Here is a 23758-nt window from a genome sequence, read left to right as displayed (position 1 = left end):
GTGTGAAGGTAAGAAAGACAACCTTATTGATGAGCCTTTCCTATTTCCACTGAGGCCCAAAGCTGAAGGATAAAGACCAAGATTGATGGTCTGAAAAGAAACAAATGGTAGAAAAAATGCCACGTTAAAGATAATCCCACCAGATACGTTGAAGGTCAAGATTCCTTCTTCCCACTCAAATCCTTTATTGATAACATTCAAACAAAATCAACTTTCATTTTTTGTTTTGCTCAGAGTTACAATCGTGAGAGAAAAGGAAAAAAGAGATGAGGGAGCAAGAAGAAGAAGATGATGTTGATGCTCAAATCACGCATGGAGTGAGAGAAAGAAGAAAAAGAACACAAGATCTTTACGTGGTTCGGCAACAAGATGCCTACATCCACGAGAGGAGCTGGGATTTCTAGTTTCTTGCAGAGATTACAAAATACAGATAAGTATTTTTCTAACTCTAAACTTTGTGTTGAATGATCCTTTATATATAGGACGTTTTATAAAAGTGGTTGTAAAGAAAAAATATAACATAAAAGTAAAGCTTGATTTCATTGCCATTTATTAATTTCTTAACAAATCTCCACCTTGATATTAACATTTACTTTGAATCAGCTCCCTTTTGCTAATTTCTCATTTCTAACCTTTCTCTGGCAGTTCAAACCTGATTACGTCAAGACACTTCTGGAGTTTGAGTTAAGTGACTTCTTTTGCTAGCATGTCAGATGCGTTATCAGAGGTATGAACCTTAAGGACTTCAATCTTCTTTTCTTCTATTTTCTTGCTGATAAAATGATACTTTACATCTACATGTTTTGTACGATTATGATTTTGGGGATGCTTAGACAGATGTATAGTACTCTGATTATCGCAATAGATTCTTACTGTTGTCTATGTCATACCAAAGTCTTAAAGTAGACCCTTTAACTATAGGTCTTCTTTCATAGCTTCTAATAGGGCAATAAACTGTGCTTTAGTGGTAGAAAGAGCTACCACTGATTGCAATGAGGCCTTCTAGCTTCACAACTTCCAAATAGAAAGATATACCCTGACAATGACCTTCTTCTATCAAGATCCCCTGCATAATCTAAGTCAACAAAGCCAAATAACTCTGGTTCTGTGTCAATGACTTGTTGGTATAGAAGTCTAGCTCCCATTGTGCCCTTTAGGTACTTCATAATCCATTTGGTGGCCTCCTAATGTCTCTTTCCTGGGTTGGCCATGTACCTACTGACCAAACTAGTTGCATAGGCTATGTCTGGTCTAGTAGAAATCATCAAATACATAAAACTTCCCACTGTTTAGGAGTAAGGCACTGCAAACATTAGTTTTTTATGCTCAATCTCTGTTTTTTGGGTGAATTTTCTGCTGATAGTTTGAAATGTTGTGTAATGGGTGTGCAAACTATTTTTGCTTCTTTCATATGGAACTTCTGTATCAATTTCTCACAGTACTTAGTTTGATTGATGTATAATATGTGATCTGTTCTATCTCTTTTATTATCAATACTAAGTATTCTATTTATATTGCCCATATCTTTCATTTTAAAACTCTGATTTTATGAGATTTTAACTTGTTTCAACTCATCCTTAGAACTACTTGATAGTAACATATCATCCATATATAGAAGTAGATAGACATGATTAGCAAATGTCTTAGTATTGATGTAAACACAGTTGGCATAGGAACTCTTTAGGAAGCCATTCTTTTACATAAACTCATCAAACCTCCTGTTTTAGTACCTAGGAGACCACTTTAGTCCATAGATGGACCTTTTAAGTAAGCAGTAGTGATCTTCTTTCACTTTGACTTGATAGCCTTTAGGTTGACACATATGTATAGTTTCTTCTAGGTAATCATGAAGAAAAGCTGCTTTTACATCAAGTTGATCAAGCTCTAGTTTTTGTTGTACTACTATGGATAGAAGTAGTCTAATAGAGGTTTGTTTAACAACATGAGAGAATATCTTATTGTAGTCAACTCCCTGTCTTTGTGTAAACCCCTTAGCAAACAACCTAGCTTTAAACCTAGGTTCTTGAATATTAGGGATGCATTTTTTAAACTTGTACACCCACTTAGATGTTATAGGTTTACACCCCTTAGGTAGAGGAACTAAATCCCATGTCTCATTTTTCATCAGGGACTCTATTTCATTATTCATAGCTTCTATCCATCTTTTTGTATTTGCAAAACTCACTGCTTCTTCAAAAGTAAAGGGTTCTGAATCACTGATCTCTTCTAAAGCATTCAATGCTAAGTTGATGTAGCCCTCATACCTAGTAGGTGGCATTATTGTTCTCCTTTGTATGTCTCTAGCCAAGGGATAATTTCTTAAGTCTGGTCCCTCTTGCTGAGTATCAGTGGTTGTCTCTTCTTTTTCTTCATGTTGAGACATCTAAACACCTGTATCTTCAGAATTTGAGCTTGAGGGAACTGATGCAGGCACAAGTGAATGCTCCAGCTCAATTTTATCTATCAGCTCTTGAGGTGTTTGTTCAAGAGTATTTGTTTTCTGCATAAACATTTCTGTTTCCCTGAAGATAACATCTTTGCTAGTTACACATTTTTTTCTTAATAGGATGCCAAAGTTTGAAATCTTTCACTCCTTGAGTGAACCCCAAAAATATGCATTTGACTGCTCAGGCATTCAATTTTCCTTTATTCTGGTGTACAAAACCAATGCATCCAAAAACCCTTAGGTTACTTAGATTGGGGGGGTGTTTGGTCCACTTTTCATCATGAGTAGGTAGGTCCAATGAAGCTTGTGGGCATCTATTGAGTGTGTAGAGTGTATAAGAGGTTGTTTCAGCCAAAAACTTCTCTGGTAGGTTAGCATCAGATAAAAGGCTTCTCACTCTTTCATGTATAGTTCTATTTAGCCTCTGCGCCACCCCATTTTGTTGAGGTGTATACCTTATTATTCTGTGTCTGATTATTCCTTGATGTCTACAAAAAACATTGAATTCTTCTACACAAAACTTAAGCCCATTATCTGTTCTAAGACATTTAATTTGGTAGCCTGTTTGTTTTTCAACCAAAATCTTCCATTCTTTAAATTTCTTAAAGACAATGTCTTTAGTTTTAAGAAAATATATCCATCTTTTTATAGAAAAATCATCAACAAAGGTTAGGAAGTACCTGACACCACTCAAATATTAGAAAGTTGAGGGACTCCATAGGCCTGAGTGCACATAGTCAAGGATTGCTTTAGTTGTGTGCTAAGCCTTGGTAAAACTCTGCCTTGTAGCCTTCCTTATTACACAATGTTCACAAAAGAATAGGCCTTGGTGAACCCCTTTAGGAAGGATTTCTTGCTTGGTCAGAGTTTGAAGACTTTGGCACTGATGTGTGAAAGTCTTTTGTGCCAAAGGTCTCCTTCAGTAAGTTCTTTGGATGTTACAATTAAAGCATATTGCAATTTTTGAACTCCTTGAACTACATATACACCATTTATCTTTACCCCTTTGGAGACTTGCTTAGAATCTTTTATAGCTTCCTTTTCCTCTGTATTCACAGCCAGTTGAGTCAAGCATACCCAATGAGATCATATTTCTTTTTAACTTGGGCACATGTCTGACATTTCTTAGTAGCTTCACTGACCCATCTTCTAATTTTAGGGAAATTGAGCCAATGTCAACTACAGAATATGAGTGATTATTACCCATGTAGACCGAGTCTCCATCCATTTCTTTGTAAGTGTTGAACCAGTCCTTGTTAGGGGTCATATGAAAAGAGCACCTTGAATCAAGAACCCAATCAAGGTTCTTTACTAGTTCTTCAATTTCTGCTTTTTGGTTTGAAGTGGTTAAGGTATCTGAAAAGAAGAATGAATCTTCCCCTACTGAGGTTTCTCCTAACTGTGTTGACTGATTTTTTTATTATGTATTTTTTTTTTGGCTCATTTTTTCATTTCAAAATTCTGCAATCTTTGGTTAGATGTCCTGTCTTTTTGCAATATTTGCATCTAATCTTAGACTTCTCCTTGTTTTCTTCTGTGAAAAATTGTTTGCCTTTTTCTTTATTGTGATGTTCAATTTTGCCTTTCACAAATAGTTCTTCTACACTAGGTTTCTCTTCTTTATTTGACATTAACTCCATTTCTTTTATTTTAAGTGTTGAAATGATGATATCTGTGGTTATTGAATCTCTCTCATACTTTAGGACTGTTTTAACATCTCTGTATGTTTCTGGAAGTGAATTTAGAAGCACAAAAGCTTCATTATCTGCCCTAATAGTGTCACCTTGAGTTTTAAATTCTATTGTAATCTTTTTTAACTCATCAAGATTTTCTGTCAAGGTCTTGGATGAATTCATTTTAAATGTAAAGAATCTTTCCCTCAAGAATAGTTTATTATGAAGATCTTTAGATTCATATAGCTCATTCAACTTTGTCCACATTTTAAAAGCAGCGTCTTGATCAATCACTTGTCTAAGTACACTGTCTGAGATATTTAAAACAAGAGTTCCATGTGCAATCAACTCCATATTTTCTCTGTCATCTTCTGTTACAGTAGTAGGGAGTTTAGACAAGAGCCTTATGAGCCTTCTATTGCCCCAATATAGCTCTTTGGCCTTCCACAGCCTGAAATCTCCTTTCCCATCAAACTTTTCTAAGTCATACCTTGCAACAACCATTTTCTACCTTCTTGTGTGCTTGCAATCCTCAAAGATTATATTTCTTTGAATTCTTGAAGAATTTTTCTTATTCTTGCAAGCTTTGATACCACTTTGATGGGCTTTTCCTATTTCCACTGAGGCCCAGAACTGAAGGATAAAGACCAAGATTGATGGTCTTAAAAGAAACAAATGGTGGAAAAAATGTCACATTAAAGATAATCCCACTAGACACGTTGAAGGTCAGGATTCCTTCTTCCCACTCAAGTCCTTTACTAATTGCATTCAAACAAAATCAGCTTTCATTTTTTGTTTTGCTCAGAGTTACAGTTGTGAGAGAAAAGGAAAAAGGAGATGAGGGAGGTTGTATAAACTCGAGAAGGAGAAAATGATGTTGTTGCTTAAATCACGCATGCAGTGAGGAAAAGAAGAAGAAGAACACAAGATATTTACGTGGTTCAACAACATGAGGCCTAGTTACATCCACGAGAGGAGCTAGAATTTCTAGTTTCTTAGAGAGATTACAAAATACAGATAAGTCTTTTTCTAACTCTAAACTTTGTGCTAAATGATCCTTTATATATAGGATGTTTTACCAAAGTGGTTGTAAAGAAAAAATATAACATAAAAGTAAAGGTTGATTTCACTCCTTTATTAATATCTCAACACTTATCATACTTTGCCTAAATATATTTGTGTCACTAACTTATTCACGTCATTAGTTTGTTGTCATATTATCCTTTTCTTCCTCCAATTTGTTTTTACAATAAAGTTATGGATATGAAAAATTGTATAAGTCTTCACCAAAAAATATTTTTTTTTAAAAAAAAAAAAAAGACTTTGCAAGTCTAATTCTAGAATATGGTTTCATGGGCGTCTAGAAATATAAATTCAAAGTCAAATCTGAAATTTTTGGATGAGATTATAAGATGAGCTAGTAGACTGTCATTTCATGCCTTGGTCTTTAGTCTTCACCCAAAAAACTAATAATAATTGAAAATAATAATAAAATAAAAAATAAAAAAAAAATTAGAGAGCTAATACGAACTTAATTAATAAGACCAAATTCCACGGCTGCGTACCAAATCCGTATTAAATTTCCTAACCCACAGACTCCATGCGGCGGCTACGTGTAGTTCAACTTGTATAACTAAAAAGTCATTGCCCTTTCTATTAATAATAAATTAAAACTTAATTAACTTTCCCTTTGAACTCAATATTTTAATCCCCATGTATATACATTTTAAAATGTACTACTAGTGTTATATTTTGTTTAAATTTTATTTGAAATTTCTACTAAAGTAACAGAAATCTAAGATATATTTATGTCATTTTCTTGCCATACTTAATTTTACTGGAAATCAGTACTTACTTATATATTTTCAATCCTACTTAAATTATATATAGATACCCCAATATTTTGAGATTGGTTTTAATTAATTTTAATAGTAAAATGACAAAATTCAAGGCCACATTTGATAATAAAAACTATTTCAATTATATAGAAGATTAAAATCGTCGCTACCATTTATTTCAATAAAACAAAGAATTGTTAACATTATTTATCAAATTAATTTTTGCACAACAAATACCGGTGTTACATCAATTTATACATAAATGATGTCATAAATAATATCATGGTATGCTTTCTCATTTTAACACATCATTAATCGTGTGATAATTTCCCCTCATAATTATAACTAATAGAAAAATCCTTAAGAGTATTTTTGTGATATTTTTAAATTTTAAAATTAAAATGAAAAAAAAAAGTCCAGAAACATATCTAAATAATTGAAACCTATTTTTATTAAAATAATTCTCTCAAAAATCAATTCAAACTCATGTTCTTTTAGTCCAATCTCAAACTCGATTTGTCTTACATTAAAAATATTATATAAAACTGTTAAGATTTAAACATTTTCCCTCTAATTTGTCTCTTACTCTCTAAATTCTCTCTGTCTATGAACTATTAAAAAAAAAAAAAAAAAAAAAAAAAAAAAAAAAAAAGGATCGTACTGAAATATGGAAACAAAAGATTATAATAAATTAAAAATATAAAAATAAAGAAGCTAAAAAAAAACGGCCAAACACACAGAGGGAGATCTTAGATTCCATGGTCGTGCAATGCAGTTAACGGTATTTCGGAAAATCCGACAAAGAAAACCGGATAGGGTTTTCATTTTTTTTGTCCAAACTAAAAGAGACATTATTTAAAATCATGCCAATTTTTTGTTTATTTAATTTTAAATTGCTACTACGGTGTCGTTTACTTCTTTATCGCGCATAAAATAATTCGAGTGATAGAATTTTAGTTAATAATTTTTTATTATGTTTAGAAGGGGACCAAACCCAAAAGCCTTTCCCATCTGTTTGGTAATTGTTCGGTAACCGTCGGCTTTTTTGTCTCCTAAACGACAGAATCCCGGAGGCGGCACGCTACGCCACCTTGTCAAGGCGGCTCTCGCCGGCCTGTGGTCGGTTGACTTCGAAAAAGTACATCGTATTTGAACCTCACTTTCTCAACCGTCGATGGCCAATGAACTAATATATTCTCATATTTATTGTTGTTGTTATTATTATTATTATTTTGTTTAAATCGTGTCCATTTTAGTTTCAACTAAAAATATAATAATAATTAGTTTTGTGGTTGTTATTAGAGCATGGAATCATTTTATAATACACGTCTTGATTGATTTAGTTAATGAGTATTTTTGTAGGAGAGTTTTAGCAAATAAATTATAATAGTTTTATTTTATTAAGTAATTTTAAAATAATTAAAAGTGTGTTTAATTATATTAAGAAATGTTGGAGAGAATAAAGGTTGTTATATATCATATTTAAGAGGAAAATAAATTAGATACGTGTGTTCATATGCAAGTTTACTCCAACCATTAATATTTATTTGTCACTCAATTAGAGAAGTAACTCATCTATAAAATGGTGTTTCTTTTGGGTTTACTATTATTGATCGGATCAAAATCTCTTCTTATTGGACAACTAACACTCATGTACATTCTAATTTATATATGATCCAATCAACACTCATGTACATTCTATTTTTTTCCTTCGTCAAATAATTAATGGCGATAAAAATTAAAATATAGAACGTTAAAGACAAGTGAAATAGTTATATTCATTCTTTTTAAAATAAATTATTTAAAAATAATAATAATGAAGATCCATACCTTGACTAAGGTACTTAAGCGTGTTAACCTTACGTAATGCGCTAAAGAACTCGTAAAATATTGTACGTAATTAACGTGTGAATTTAAGTAGTGTAAACAGGTTAAAAACACACTACTTTGAAAAGAAACATATTTATCACACCTGTTTACTCTCTTTTGTTCTCGCCTTTGAAAAATATTAAATCCAACCATAAACAAACATTCTTTTTATTTAATTTGTTTTCATCGAATGTTTAAATGATTCCCGATGAAATTTTGACTTTAGGTCTTTTTTCCAAATATTACTTATATTTTCTTTCACAAAAATTATTTTAAATGATAAACTGTTAAAAATATTTAGCATAATAGTGAGATATCACAATCTATCTGCAATAAATTGCAATAGACACAGACGATAATCTATCATGATATATCACAATAGATAGTGAATTTTGCTATATTTGTAAACATTTTTGTTCATTTTCCTATATTTGAGAACAACTTGTACGACCATGTGTATTCTAAAAAGTTAAGATTGTACTCCTTTTTTTTTCATGTTTTAGAACAAAATAAAAATTTTAAATATCAACTAGAACTATTGAATTTTTCATGCAATTGAGACCATTTAAAGTAATTAATTCCTTTTTTTAAAAAAAAAAATAGCATAACTTAATTTACATCGAAGATGTACTATCAACTTCGAAGTTGAAGATTCAATTCCCTACCAACATATTATTAAAGAAAAAAATGACTAATTCTTTTACTTTTGAGAACCAAAATATAGTGGGCCGAATTTTCGACCATTAAGAATTATTATTGAAATAAGCTCTTCAACTTATGTTTTAATTTTAGAGAGGACCATTGTTTTTAGATAATAAAATAACACACTAATAATCTTAACCAAAGTCCCTTACAAGTTTATTATTTTGAGACACGTATACGTATAAAAAGTCAACTTAGATTTAATTCATATTTTCTTTAAAATATTTATTATCACTTTTCTAATTCCATATCATTCAAAAACACCTATATTATTTATAAAGATAAGAAAACTTGATACAACAAATTACAATTAGTGAATTGAATTGCACTTTAAAAATACAATAGGAATGAAGAAATGGATATATCATTTAATTTCAAGATGAACTATTCTCTCTATGATACTTTCTACTCAATAAGCAAAACAATAATTCAAAACATCGACCCTAATATTTTTCTTAGACATATTTTATCTCCGAAAAACTTTACTAATCACATCTATAAATATAACAACTTGTTACCCTATTTTAGGTTTAGCACTTTTCAGTAACCATAGTATTTTAATAAATACTATAAACTAAAACTTAGATTTGAATGACCCTCATACTAAAAAAACAAATAGGAACTAAAATTAAAACTAAGATTAAGCCCTAAATCTAGAGAGAGAGAGAGAGAGAGAGAGAGAGAGAGAGATTGCTGATGTTGGAAGCTATGGGCTGATGTGGTTTGAGAAATACTATGACCAGATATATGTTAATAATATTATTATTTTAACCCTTTAATTAGTCTTTATTATATATAACACCAACTCCCCCCAAAAAAAAAATCTAAAACCACTTAAATTCCTAACTTTGTTTCTAGAATTTCTTGTGCGTTACGCAAGCTAACTTTAATTTTTTCAAAATCTTCCCATTATTCTTCGTTTCATATCTACTCCCATTTTTCATTTAATTCAATTCGACGCGAATATAATTCAATTGAAATATAATGTTATTATTGTCAATATAATGTAATTATTATCAACTTTGTGGCTGGACTCTTTTAACTCATTTACAGAATAAGAAACCAATAAAAAAAATTATATATTATTTAAATGACCTAATTTTACAGTATTAATTTAAGTTCATGAGGTAATTAAAAAATACCCATTTAAATTAACCCCACACACGCACACATATATATCGGACTCCTCAACTTGGTTCCATTAATTTAGGTCAGATATATTAAATTAATTAACAAAGCAGTCACCAATTGATTTAAGAGCATGTTTTGCATAACATGATAGTCTCTTTCCCATGAATTAAATAATAATAATAATAGTAATAAATTCAACCAATTAATATTGTAGATGTAAGCGATGTCGTAATTTTATAGCAAAAATATTGAAGTTTTTAAAAATTAATTAATTAAATTAGTAGAGGGTTAGTTGGAGAGTAGATCAATTTGGTTCACCTTGTAATTTTGACCACTTTCAAACTCTTCCTTGCTTCCAACTCTTCACCATTTTATTTTTAATATATATATATCCTCTAATCGTAATTTTCAAATTGGATTCGTCGTTTTATTTTTTTAATTTAATTTCAACGAACAGAAACTAACCTAATTTAATAAATATGATATAAATCATGTATCGTTTTAAATATTGTCAATTTATTTTTCACTTCGTAATAATGATTGAACTAAAAACACAAATGGAAAAATAAAAAAAACTCCTAACCTCGTAAAGATTTGAATTATTATTTCTATTTAGCATCGGTTGTTAAATTAAATAAACAAATTAATTTCTAATAAAATTAAAGGAAGCAAATTTATGGAGAATTAATCCATATTTGTGTCTGGATGGACCAATGACAAGGGAATATTAAAAAAAAATTATTTTTTATTCTATTTAAATCTAAAGACCAAAAAAAGAGGTGTTTGGATTTGCTCTTGGTTGCATGAAGTTGAACTAATGAGCCTATCACTTTAGTAGTATTCTAATATGTAATATATCTAATGCCAGATAAAATTTAGGTAATTCTTAATTTTAGGTATTAAAGTCTTTTTAGTAACTATTTGATTTTTAATTTTTTTTAAATTAAATTTATATACATTGATTCAATTTATCAATTTTTTTTTTAACTTAAGATCTATTTGAGGTGTTGAGTTGAATTCATATATCTAGAGTTCATATGCTTGTGTTTTGACTTGAGTTCATATATTATCTATCTGATGTAGTTTTTTCTAACATATATATTCTATTTGCTTTGAAGTCTAATAATTAGATATATGTCTAAATATGGTAGACTTGTTAAATATTTTTTAAAGTTTAAATATTCAAATTTGTATCAATTTTACAAACGTCATTGACTATAATGTCAAAAATCTAAATATCGTGTAGATTTTTTTTTAAAAAAAAAAAAAAAAAAAAAAAAAGGTTTAACCCTACTTTTATAATTCTTTAAAAAAAATGGTCTTTTTAAATATAAAAAAATATTTAAAAATAGTTACAATTTATAGCAAAGAGTTCCAAAAGTATATAGCACTTTTAAAACTTTTTGCTATGAAATGTAAATACTTTTAGGATTTTTCTATTTATAAGAATTTTTTCTTAAAAAATTATAATTTTTATAACTAAATGTTAATTTATTAATTTCATATTTAAACTTCGCTTGGGATTGTCATAACTTTTAAAATAATTGTTGGTAGTTGTGCTCCTAGAAAAAATCAGTTGTGGAGAAAAGTAAAAGAGTGTTTGGTAAATTTCAATTTTAATTTAGAAAAGAACTAGTTAAGATATTTGGTAAATTAATACTAAATTAATGTAATTTAGTTATATAATGATTTGAATATATATATATATATATATATAATTTGAATTGCAACTATTTTTATTTCACTAAAATAATTTATGAAATAATATTTTAAAAAAATAATAATTGTTATAAAAATTTGAATCAATTAAAATTTAGAATAAATGTAAGAAAATAAATTAAAAAGATTAAAATTTGTTTTGGATAAGGAGATACCAAATTTTTAGGAAAGCTAAAATTTAAAAATTCAGACAAATAACTTTTCACGTCAAAATAATTTTAAAAATGATTCTGACTATAGAAATAAATAAATTATTTGATCAAACGGTCTATATGATTAAGATTCTCCTTAGCTTTTTAAAATTCTAAAAATGGGGGGGGGGAGAAGTCCAACCCTCTCTAGGAAGCCCCCGCCCGAATACTTCGTGAGAAAGGAGGTGTTTGGATTCGGAGATTAGAAGGGACAAATCACAATCACATTTAAACCGCTGAATTTATTTTAAAGAAAAGGTTGAATTATTATTAAACATAAAAGCCAAACACTGTCTTGTACAGTTGTCCTTTTATTTATTCATTTTGAAAACAAAAACAAAACTCACAAATTTAATAGAGAAAATTACTTTTTTATCATTAAATTTTGTATCTACGGTTTGTTTCATTTATAAGTTTCAAAATATTACAATTTTATTCCTAAATTTTGAGTTTAAATTTCAATTTATCTCCAGATTTTAAAATATTACCTTCTTTACTATTGAACTTTAATTTTTTTTTATTTGAGTGTTTGTTTCAAGGGTTAGGATTAGATGAGTTAGATATTCTAAACACTACTCTTGTTTGGGGACATGGATTTAGGAAGACCATCCTTTTTTCCATGCCATTATTCAAACATATGAGTTATCCATTTTTTTTCTAATTTTATTTAGGAAGAATGTCGACCAACCTTAGGACGCCACCTCCTATGACCGTCGTTGGCCAACTCCAACCGCTACCTCGTGCGACCGCCGGCCAACTTCGATCGCTACTTTGGTGACCATCGTCGGTCAACCTCTTGAAGGAAATCGAACACGAGGATTTCCATGAGCAGCGAAATAGATCATTACAAATTACAATCATGCATGAACATTACAAATTACAGTAGTAAACAACATAAATGGTTATGCAATCAATACATAAATTACACCATAAAAGTACAAATAAACAAGAAGAATGCTATGAACATATGTTGACTCATCTATGCGCTCCTTGCTCACGAACGCTCGAACACAGCAACTTCGAACGCTCAAACAACACGACCGCTCCGCAGCACGAACACCACGTACTCGTCCTCTGCGATCGCCTCGGTCACGAACATTCCAACAACACAAACGGCCTCCACAGAACCTCAACGGTGTCGAGTTGAGTATGACACCACCAAAAATGCTACTTTGGTATTCTCGGTGTGATAATCTAGAGGATGGGCTCTGTGTGGACTTTGAATGAGACAGACGAAGGAGGAAACAATAATTGTGTACATGATTGGGCAAGTGGGAGAAGACTGGACCTATCATATAGGTCGATGCCCAATTGTTTAGCAAAAGCTAAGCCATCATCTAGCAAAAGCAAAGCGATCGTTTAACTGTGTGTCTGTCGTTTACAAAACACTACACGATCGTTTACTAAAACAAGCTGTCGCTTAGTAAATTCGTATTTACTTGACAAGTTCCGTGATATTCTTTTTCCGAGAGAGAAATCTCAAAACAAAATTTGACAAAAACTTTCTAAAATTGGAAAACAATTTCCCTTTTATCTCACGATTACCATGAACCACCAACAACCTCAAACTCAATTGGTTGTTAGAGAAAAAGATTTAATTATCCAGTAATTAATATTATTGTAAATATAAATAATAATCAACTTATCATACTATATTTATAACCTATAGTTTTAATATTTCATCTCATGAAACATATAAACCATAGTTCTTTTTCTATTCCATGGTACATAATGTAAATCACATTTACATCAATCCTCCACTAGATGTATCTCATACATCAATCTGATTATATCATATATAACTGAATTACCTCTTGTTAATTTGAACATTTCAAATCAACACCAAGAACTGATCTTCAACTGAATCCATTGAGCTACGAAGGGGACCTTATGAACCTGTAGCTCGAAGCTCAGACGGTATGTGAATAACTGATTAAACTCTTTAGTCACGGGATCCACCATCCGTTAACTGTCAAGCACTCCACTAAAGACCGACAGCCGAACTCTCCTTACCACAGATATATTATGTGTTCATCTTAACCAATCAAAAGTGCGACAACCCTTCACAGATCGCTCGTAAGTACAGCTGGGCCAATAACCGTTATGCCTTACATCTAACTCCTTAAGTACCACTGATCCCTCTAATGAACATAAGTTATAGTCCTACTATGATGGAATCATCTCTTCCAAAGAGAAACTATGACCACTATGTTCAAGCCCCGGAATCGGCCCTTAAGGGAGCAATCTCTCTACTTATCCCTGCTTTAGGAAAGGAGTGAATTTTATATTGTGGATTGAGTTCTCAGCTCCCAGATCAGACAAGTCCCTAAAAAGGTAGGCATGTTGAGTTGGCAATCTGGCCACTCTCATCCATACTAATCAAATGGCCGCCCTCAAAGGCAAGAGTTTCCAAAACACTCATGATTGAGGTCGTGTCGTTTATGGTCGTTTAGGCGAGATGTAAGTCTCTAGTATCAATGGCGTTATATACAAAGTCTAGTCATCTCGTGGTCTAGGTCTTATACAAATTCTTTGATAGGACACCCCCGCTCGCACGTCTCCACATGAATGGTCAGGATCTACCATCTGTAGTAGTTTACAACACTTGTAAACCTCTACAAAGCGGGTCGTATTCGTAGTGTCACCAGAATCAGGTATCCCACCTTAATCCTTATGCTACAAACCTATTTAGGTTATCACTTAAGACATGATCCACTTGTATATTACATATACATGCTCAAGTTCACATAAAATAACCAATGAGCTTTGTTTATTGGACATGAGTAAATGTTATAATTAAATAAAAATTATTTTATTCATCAAACAATGTATATCTTTACAAAATAATGAGACTCCGGGAGAATCATGACACCAATCCCAACACATCTAGCCACCACCTCGATGACCGTTATTGACCAATCTTCAGTTCCCCCCCCCCCCCCCCATCCGCCAACTCCAACCACCATCAACCAACCTCTGGCAACCCCTTCCCCCTGCACTGGCATTTTAGCCACCAACTCCGACTACTACCTCTGGCGACCGCCACCATCCAAACTTGAAAAACATTAATAAAAACACTCTTAGTAGGTAACAAACCATACAAATTTGTATATAGAGACACTTTTAAGGAAGAATTGCAATATATGTGTGTGTTTTTTTTTTTATTTTGATGAGTTTTCATAGAAAATGTTTAAATAAAATGAATTTTTGAAAGATATATATTTTTTAAATCATTCCAAATACACTACTATACTGCAATTGTGTATGTATATTTATTTAGGTTATATGTGTAGAAGTCCTAGTTTAATTTTTAATTATATTTTTATTTTTTTTCCATTGGTCATTTTAACTAACTCGAAGACTTAAAATCATTTTCTAAACATAAAGATTTAAAATGTTTAAAACAACTTGGCGACCAAATAAAAACTAAAATTCAAAATTTATAATTTTTTATTCCTCAAACATAATTTGATAATATATATATAAATTTTCAATAATTTAGTTTGGTATTAAAATATTAGTTTGATTCAATTTTAAATTAGCTTATTATGGTGAAAAAATGATCATTTTCAAATTAGTTAAAGCGACAAAAGGCTATAAAATTTTATTTCAAAATCTAGTAAAATTAAAATATCAAATTATTAAAACAATAGATTAAATAAAATTATAATTTTAGTCAAAATCTTTATTTCAAATTTTTTTAAAAAAATCTTCTAAAGTGGTTTAAACTTAACTATATTAAAACAATCAAGATAACAAATTTAAACTAATATAAAATCTAACAAGTGATTAAATATAATAAAATATTTCACAAACTAAATATTTATAAATTTGCACTCTATTCCCAGGCTACTTAAGCCTACACTCCAAACACGGTTTTCTTAAATTCAGACTTCAAACCCTACGGTCTAAATATAGTTTTATTAAACCCATGCTATCTAAACCTCCCAATTTAATCCTCTAAATTTAACATTTTTAGGCTTAAGATTCCAAACCTGCATACCAAATACTCCCTTAATTTTTAAGTGTCGATTTTTTACTAAATATTCCACAAGCAACTAGAGTTAATTTCTATTAAATATTTTAGAATATTTAAATTAGTTTTCACTATCTTCTTTTATCATTATTGTACTTAATTAAAACAAATCACATCATCATTATGGAAAATTAATTAACTAAATAGTTAACGCAGTCGAAGACTGAAATGATGATTAATCAAAAGTGAAAAGAAAAGGTAAAATATTGAAACTCGTCTATTAAATAAAAATTAAACTCAAAATTAAAGAGAAAAAATATAATAATATAATGGTTTAAACTCAAATTTTAAATAAAAAAATAAAAAATTTATTTTAAATGATAAAATTGATAAAAATATTTTTAAACATAAAATATCATTGTCTATTAATGACTTACGCTGATAGAATACTATATTTATCACTCATCTATATGATACTATATTTATAAATATTTTTTTTATTTTAATATATTTAAAAACAATTCTAAAATAAGACCATCAATAAAAACGAGACACTCCAAATATATATATATTCCAGTTTATTAAAAAAAAAAAAACATTTCATGCTTATCGATTATCCCGATCCCAACCCTACCGACCCCTGAATACCCAACTTGTATCATATTAATTATACACATAATTTCATGCACTTTTTATTCATAAATAATAAATAATTTGCAACGTGTATGCCACGTAATTTCTTATCGCGTCACGCATTTAAATTAAACAAATGACACGTATACACAACAATACAATTCTACTTGTGTTACTGATAATTAATGTCTATACCATACTACGGATACTAATTTATTTCAACCGCTGATAACACTATATCCCAAAATCTCTTATAAGCCGTTCTTCTTATGGTTTTTATAAATATGGATTTATAATGTTTTATGTTTTAATTTTATTTTTAATTCGCCACAGAGGTTGGATCAAATTTTCAACCTGAAGGGAGAGACTACACTTCATTAATTTACTACTGAATTAAGGTTATTTTTAACGTTAACTTATAAAATAATGAAATTAGAAAATATATCATAATTATATAGTGTGTGAATCTATGTGATTTAGTATAGTATTTTTTTTATGACATAAATGGTAAGTTTAAGAGCAATTGTTTTAAATTATAAAAATGATTTAAATATTTTTAAATATAACAAAATATAACTATTGTCTATTAGAGATAAGTATTGATAGAGTATCAATGATAGGAACTGAGAAATGTTGATTAAGTTGACTCATCTTTTTATATTGAAGATGATTCTAAATTTATTTAGATCGTGTGATGTAGAATTGATGTAATAAGTAAAAATAACAACAAACGCGTAAGTTGAAATGAGCAAAAATATATCATTTCGATAGAACGACTTTATAATCTCGAATCATAACTAAAGTCTAGTTAATTTCTTGTCAAACATGCCTAACTATTGGCGTTATATTGTAAAGAATTTGTATGAATATTGTTATTACGTTATTTAGATGACGGACATATGCCGATGTGGAATGAGTAATACTGTTTTCAACGTGAATGAAAATAATAACAATACGAAAAGGAAAAACTATTGAATTATAAAATAACCATCATCGTTGATAAAAGGAAAATGTTGTAGGTATAAAAATAATAAAGAAAATCATTACGTAAAAAATATTTATTATCTAGATAGGGAAAGAAAACTTTAAAAAATAATTAAATACAAAAACTTCAGCTTTCTTTAGGTTAGGTGTTTCAATTATAAATGTAATTTAATTATTATTACTTTTTAATTAATCAATTTCTTTCCCTCCTCCAAGTAGATTGCAAAACAATTCTAAATAGAAAAGAATTTGGATTGTATTTAGGTGTTCTCTGGCTGCAGTTATCTTGGTCCAGTTCAAATAATTGTCAAACAAAATTATGACACATGATAAATATTTTTTTTAATTAACTATTTTTTTTTTTTTGTGTGTAAAAAGAGGATGCACATAGTTAGGTTGCACCCAATCATTAAAAAAGGAAATATTAATTTTTTAATTTTTTTTTGTGTGTATAAAAAGAAGATGCACATGGTTAGATGCAGTTTAGGTTACACCTAATCATCACCCTTCTAAATATATTATGAGTTCGAGGAATTCTATGTCATCAATCCAACATATATCAATAGTAAGTTGTAACTTTTTAATTATTTTAAGGATAAACAACATAAAAAGACAATATCTCAAACAAATTTAGAAGATTACATCTCGAGCCAAAATAAATGTAAACCACTCGAGATATGGAGTCAAGTATCCTAAACTCTTAATCTTTCAAGCTTTGCACGTCACACGATGTAGTAGCTCATTTTAAATATGACAAAAATGAGAGAAAACAATAACTTTCAGATTTCCACCTCTCAAATCTCAAATATTTTGGTTGATTATGATTATTTGAAGGTAATCAAATTATTAAGACTAACTACGTTGTTATAAAATATAAATTATTATTTTAAAAGTTGTTGATTTAATTTATTATATCAATGTAAATGCAATTATTATCAAAACTTTGACTTAGACCTCTACTGAACTACACCATTTTTTGGGTAATTGAAGCTAGATTAAGGCAGAGCAAACCTTTAATAAAAAAGTTGCCAATAATTTTAAACAGGAAGTTCTTTCTTGTTTATCTTTTGAATAAAAATAAAACAGAAAATCAGTTTCTATTTTTACTTGAAACTTGTAGTGTCAGGAAAAAGTCTACTCTCACCCAATCCCCAAACATCATATTCCCAATTATTTCTAATTCTTTTAAAAAATAATTATAAAAAAAAGGTAAAGCTTTCTAATCGAGTATAAACGCATTAATGAAAATAGGAAGGAAGAATTTTTGTTTGTTTTATTTTCATTTCATCTCTAAATTTTAAAGGATTATAATTTTATTCTTAATTTCGGAGTTAAATTTTAATTTGATTCCTAAATTTCAAAATCTTATATTTACTTTTAAATTTTAAATTTTGTTTCGATTTAATCTATACGACTTTAAAACTCACACTTCAACTTAATTTTACTTAATACTCACTCGTAGATATTGTATTAATATTTATTAATCAATTTTACTATTTTCACATTTTTTAAATTAAATAACTGAAAATAATGTCAAATACCAAAATGAACATTTATAAAAAAGTTAAAAGTAAAAATGTAAAATATTGAAATTAAGGAACACTGAATTCAATACTAAATGAGAAATATATACTAAATTTATATTCTGAAAGTTATAGATCAAATTTAAATTAAGCTCAAAATTGTGTGTTTATTTTATTGTGAGAAAATATTGGTTCCTCTCTCAAATCAAATTCAACGTGAAGGAAAATAGCAAGCTGTTTCCCGTTTCAAAATTCCAATAATTTATTAGACTAAGATTTCTAATAATCTCACAAAACTGGGTCCACAACGAAGCCACGCGGCAAACCCCATTGCTATAAATACCACTCTTCCTCTGCAGTAGGTGAGTGAAAAAGAAAATACCTAAAAAATAATTACATTTTTCAATTTTAATTTCCAAAAGAAAATCCAGAATTCAGATGCAATTATGGGTATGAAGAGGAAGATGACGTGGAAATCGATGATCATTCCGAGTTGTTACACTGCGTCGCACCGCCGTCTATCGGAGTCCGAGGACGACGAGCGGCGGCGATTTTCGAAAAAAGGTTCATCGCAGCGGCTGTCGCTATCGGACGCCAGTAATCCGAGTTCGCCGTTGTCGATCGACGACTTGTCGAATTCCCTCGTCGGACCGAAGCTTCATATTTTTTCATTCGCGGACCTTCGAACCATCACTCACAATTTCGCTTCCTCCAATTTGCTTGGTGAAGGCGGGTTCGGTCCGGTTTACAAAGGGTTCATCGACGATAAAATTAAACCGGGCTTGGAAGCTCAGCCGGTCGCCGTTAAATTGCTCGACCTCGATGGATCTCAAGGCCATAAAGAATGGCTGGTAGGTTGCCTTCAGTTTACAAGTTTTTTAAAAAATTACTTATTTGCCCTTACATTATTTTCAATTCGGTCCTTCACAAATTTTAAAGTTTTTAAGTCGGAAAACTTTGGCGAGGCATTGAAAAAAAAAAAAAAAAAAACCCTTTAGTTTTTGTTTTATTTTTATTTTTATTTATGAAGTCGTGTTTTTTTTTTTTTAAATAAAAAAACAAATTGTACATTTTCTTTTACGAAAAAAAAAATAGAAGGATTAAAAAAAGATTTACCGCGTGATAAATGATGTAGAAAAGTATTTTGTTTTATTGCAATTTACATCAATTTTTTTTTTTTTAAAGAATATCGGTTTGACTTTTGCAATTTATTGAGAATAGTTTTTAAAACCAAATTGATTGAAAGTTTTAAACTTATTCAGCAAATTTGAAATATATATATATATATATATATATATATATTATGGGTTTTGCATGAGATGATATTAATTTTGGTGTTGTTGTTTTTTTGTGCATTTATTATTATAGGCAGAGATTATAATTTTGGGGCAAATGAGGCATCAAAATTTGGTGAAACTAATCGGTTACTGTTGGGAAGAAGAATATAGACTTTTGGTTTATGAGTATATGGCTAGAGGCAGTTTAGAAAACCAGCTATTCAGAAGTAAGGGCCTTTTTATTTATTTATTTATTTATTTCGTCTTTTATTTCCAACAATAATTCTCATTTTTTACGTCAGCAAAAAATGGGATTAAATTAATTAATTATTATCATTAACTAATAAAATATAGTTTGGAATAATTGTAGAGTATTCAGCTGCTCTGCCTTGGTCAACGAGGATGAAAATTGCTTTAGAAGCAGCCAAAGGCCTTCAATTCCTTCACGAAGCCGACCCACCCGTTATATTTAGAGATTTCAAAACTTCTAATATTCTCTTGGATTCTGTAAGTTATCTTGATCTAAATTTTATATTTTCTGAAAGCTAGAACAGTATTTTTTTAAAATAATAATTATAAAAATTTAGGGACTAAAAATATAATTTAATATTTGATTTGTTTCAGAATTAAATGTAATGTTTCTAAAGTACTGACTCTTTGTAATGGGTTTATTTAGGATTATACAACAAAACTTTCCGATCTTGGATTGGCTAAAGACGGTGGTGTCGATTGTGAAGACCAACCTGACATGTCTTGCATTATGGGAACTCAAGGCTATGCTGCTCCTGAATATGTCAAATTTGGTAAGCGAACTAAAGTTTTAATTTAGCGTATGTTTAGATTGACTTTAAAAAAATTGTTTTTATTTAAATTTTTTGTCAAAAAATATTTAAAATACTTTTGAAATTTTCAAATATTTTATTTTTTTTTAATTAAATACTCAAAAAGTTAAATGAAATATACCTTAATCTCTATAATTTTATACAATTAGTTTAATTAAGCTTACAAAATTAATTATAGAGTTGAAAGTGAACTTTGCTGCATGAAATCATACCATTGAAATTCCTAATCTAATAAGGACCATTATTTTAATTAATTAATTAATTATTATTATTATTATTTGGTGGCACCTAACGCAATTGAACCACTTTTGCAGGCCATTTGACGACGATGAGTGACGTGTACAGCTACGGCGTCGTTTTACTAGAGCTGCTGACGGGGAAGCCATCAATGGACCGAAAGACCGGCGAGTTTCTAGTGGATTGGGCCAAGCCACTTTTAAAGGACTCGAAACGGCTCTGCCGGATCATGGACCCAAGGCTCGAGGGCCTGTACTCAGTCGATGGCGCACGCAAGGCCGCTGCCTTAACCCACAAATGCTTGAGCCGCAACCCTAAGCGGCGGCCGCCGGTAACGGAAGTCGTTAATGTGTTGAAGTCCCTGCAAGACTTCAACGACGTGTTCACGGCGCCGTTTGTTTACGTGGTGGAGGACTGCTGTGGGGAAGAGGAGAAGAATGGGAGAAACGACAGAGTTATTGAAGGCAGTGGGCTTGGGCTTGGTGGCTTGGGTCTGGGCCTGAATTGGAAAAATTGGAGGCCCATCTCTGTATGATATTTTAGATTTGAGAAGAAATGAATTGGGATCAAACAAATCCCTGTAAATTTTAGTTTTATTTCTTTTTAATTATTATTATTTTAAATGAACCCTTCTTACCAACCTTGGTAGAAAATGTGAGGTGATGGTAGAAGGTTTTTGAGAGAGATATGGAATACCTGTAGATAAAAGTAGTGTTGTATGCAGGTGTAAACGGGTGAATTCAAATAGTTAAATTGATGGGGAAATATAAAGTTAAAAGTTTTATACGTTTTTGTATAAATATAATCAACAATTGTACATCATATTGAATCTACTACACATATAATTTAATTCGTTAAATAAGGGATCGAAAATTCAAATGCCCACCTCTATACATTGATGAACTAATAGTATTAATCATCTAAATCCACTCCATACTTGTTGCATTTGTTTCACTTATGGAAGTAAAATCGCGAATTTAACTATTAAAATGTTTGTTTAACTAGTTAGTTGTTAAGAAACACAAATATAGATATGTGTGTGAAGCGGGGTCGAGGGCAAGCTGAGACGTTATCAATAGCGAAGACCCAACTGAAACTCGTTGAAGAATGAAGACGAAGGAAAGAGGAAAATTCATTGAAGAAAGGAGGAATACTTGTTGGAAAGAAGAGAGAGGCTTGTCTAGGAGGAATAATGGTTTTAGGATTTGTGTTGCCTACAAGTAGTTGAAGAGGAAGATAGGAAGAAGAAGATATGAATATGAATCTTGAGGGAATGATATAACTTTTAATTTTCTGGATCATTTTTAGTTTTAGTTGTTATTATTATTATTTTAGTTATTTTTCTTCTGGATTGAAGCTAAATGTAATTCCAATTATAATAATAATGAAAAAGATGAGAAGTGAATCAGTGGACTATTGGGCCGTTGGGCTTAGAGTTTAGCCCAAGATGTCAATTTTTTATCCTATATATGGAAAGGGATATGTGCATCCGATTTTTTTTTTAAAAAAAATATTCCATTTCACGTATATATTTGTCACATAACTGAATATAGATACATATTCAATTCTCTAGCCCTTTTGAAAAATATGTGCTTTATAGGTTAGTTTTAGTTTATTATAATTGATTTTAATATTTTAATCAATATATCTTTTAAATTTTGGTTTAAAACGCACACACATATATTTTTGTTGTTATAATAATGTCAAACATATGGGTGATCATTGGCTGGTCGGGGTCGGTTTTCGATCAGATCGATGTCGAACTGACTAGAATCGGTTTATAATCTGACCAAATCGGTCCCGACCGTCGACTGGGTATAAACACGACCAGTCGGTTTGGTCGGTTTTTCATTTTCCATTTTTAAAAAATTATATTTATTTATTAAGATTGTTAGAAAAATTGCTATATTTAATAGTTAGTACTAGTAGTATTTGCTATTCGGTAAAAGTTATATTTAGTTATAAATCATTATCGTTATAAATAGCAAATTTTTAATACAAATAAAAAATCAACTATTTGTTAACTTCCTTATCAATCATGTTTAGTTTTCTCTCTTAATTTGTGATCATCCCCAATAAAAATGTGACTAAATCTTGACATACACATATACCGCCTTCACATACTTTGATAACTCAAAATTAATCTCAGCAAGATTGTTAAGTTCATGCACACTAAGTATGACTTGGACAATTATTTTAAAAAATTAATTTTTATTTTTGTTTTCAAAGTACAATTTGAAAATTCTAGTTGAATGACTTGTACAAGATTATGGCACTGGCCACTATGTACATTACAATCACTACCTACACATCTATAATTTTACATATAATGGGGAAGCATTGAAACATGGGCAACAAGTTCAGATATCTACTCGAATAATGGGAAAGCATTGAAAAATTCTTATATACAAATAGGCAGAGAAACAATAACATATCTAATTTTAAAAAAATATATAGTTTTCACAAATTTACATATAAATAACATTTTTTTAAAAAAATTATTACTTGAATGTAGAAATCAGATACACTGTGCAGTGTGAGAACGAAGATCGACTGGAAGGAAGAACGAAGAAGATCGGCGGCGACTGGAACAGATTTGTAGGGCTGGCGTTGGAATCGAAGAAAAACGAAGAAGAAAGAAGATCGACGATGGCTGGAACGAAGAAGATGGTTGGCTCGGCCGGCGGCTGGAACGAATAAGAACGAGGAAGCCTACT

The 23758-nt window shown here is 30.2% G+C and overlaps 1 protein-coding gene and 1 long non-coding RNA gene across 4 annotated transcripts; both read left to right on the top strand.

Moving 5' to 3' along the window:
• Positions 1-235: 235 nt before the first annotated feature.
• On the top strand, positions 236-5320 carry LOC150034142 (uncharacterized). 3 transcript variants are annotated; one of them, XR_016532331.1, is made up of 4 exons: positions 236-434; positions 646-727; positions 4751-4844; positions 4925-5320. It is a non-coding gene; the product is annotated as an uncharacterized LOC150034142 (long non-coding RNA). The 3 variants fall into 3 exon arrangements; XR_016532329.1 differs by having other exon boundaries at positions 236-727; XR_016532330.1 differs by having other exon boundaries at positions 236-727; positions 4704-4844.
• A 13718-nt stretch (positions 5321-19038) lies between these two features.
• On the top strand, positions 19039-21827 carry ARSK1 (root-specific kinase 1). Its single transcript, XM_039042974.1, has 5 exons — positions 19039-19536; positions 20054-20189; positions 20333-20469; positions 20639-20765; positions 21119-21827. Exons 1-5 carry the CDS (start codon positions 19132-19134, stop codon positions 21574-21576), a joined length of 1263 nt encoding a protein of 420 aa, XP_038898902.1. The 5' UTR covers positions 19039-19131; the 3' UTR covers positions 21577-21827.
• The last annotated feature ends 1931 nt before the right edge of the window (positions 21828-23758 follow it).

The sequence above is a fragment of the Benincasa hispida genome, chromosome 9 (genome assembly GCF_027475165.1).
Source record: "Benincasa hispida cultivar pf3 chromosome 9, pf3_genome.v1.1, whole genome shotgun sequence".
Lineage (NCBI taxonomy): Eukaryota > Viridiplantae > Streptophyta > Magnoliopsida > Cucurbitales > Cucurbitaceae > Benincasa > Benincasa hispida.
This window is presented reverse-complemented; position numbering and strand designations above follow the sequence as displayed.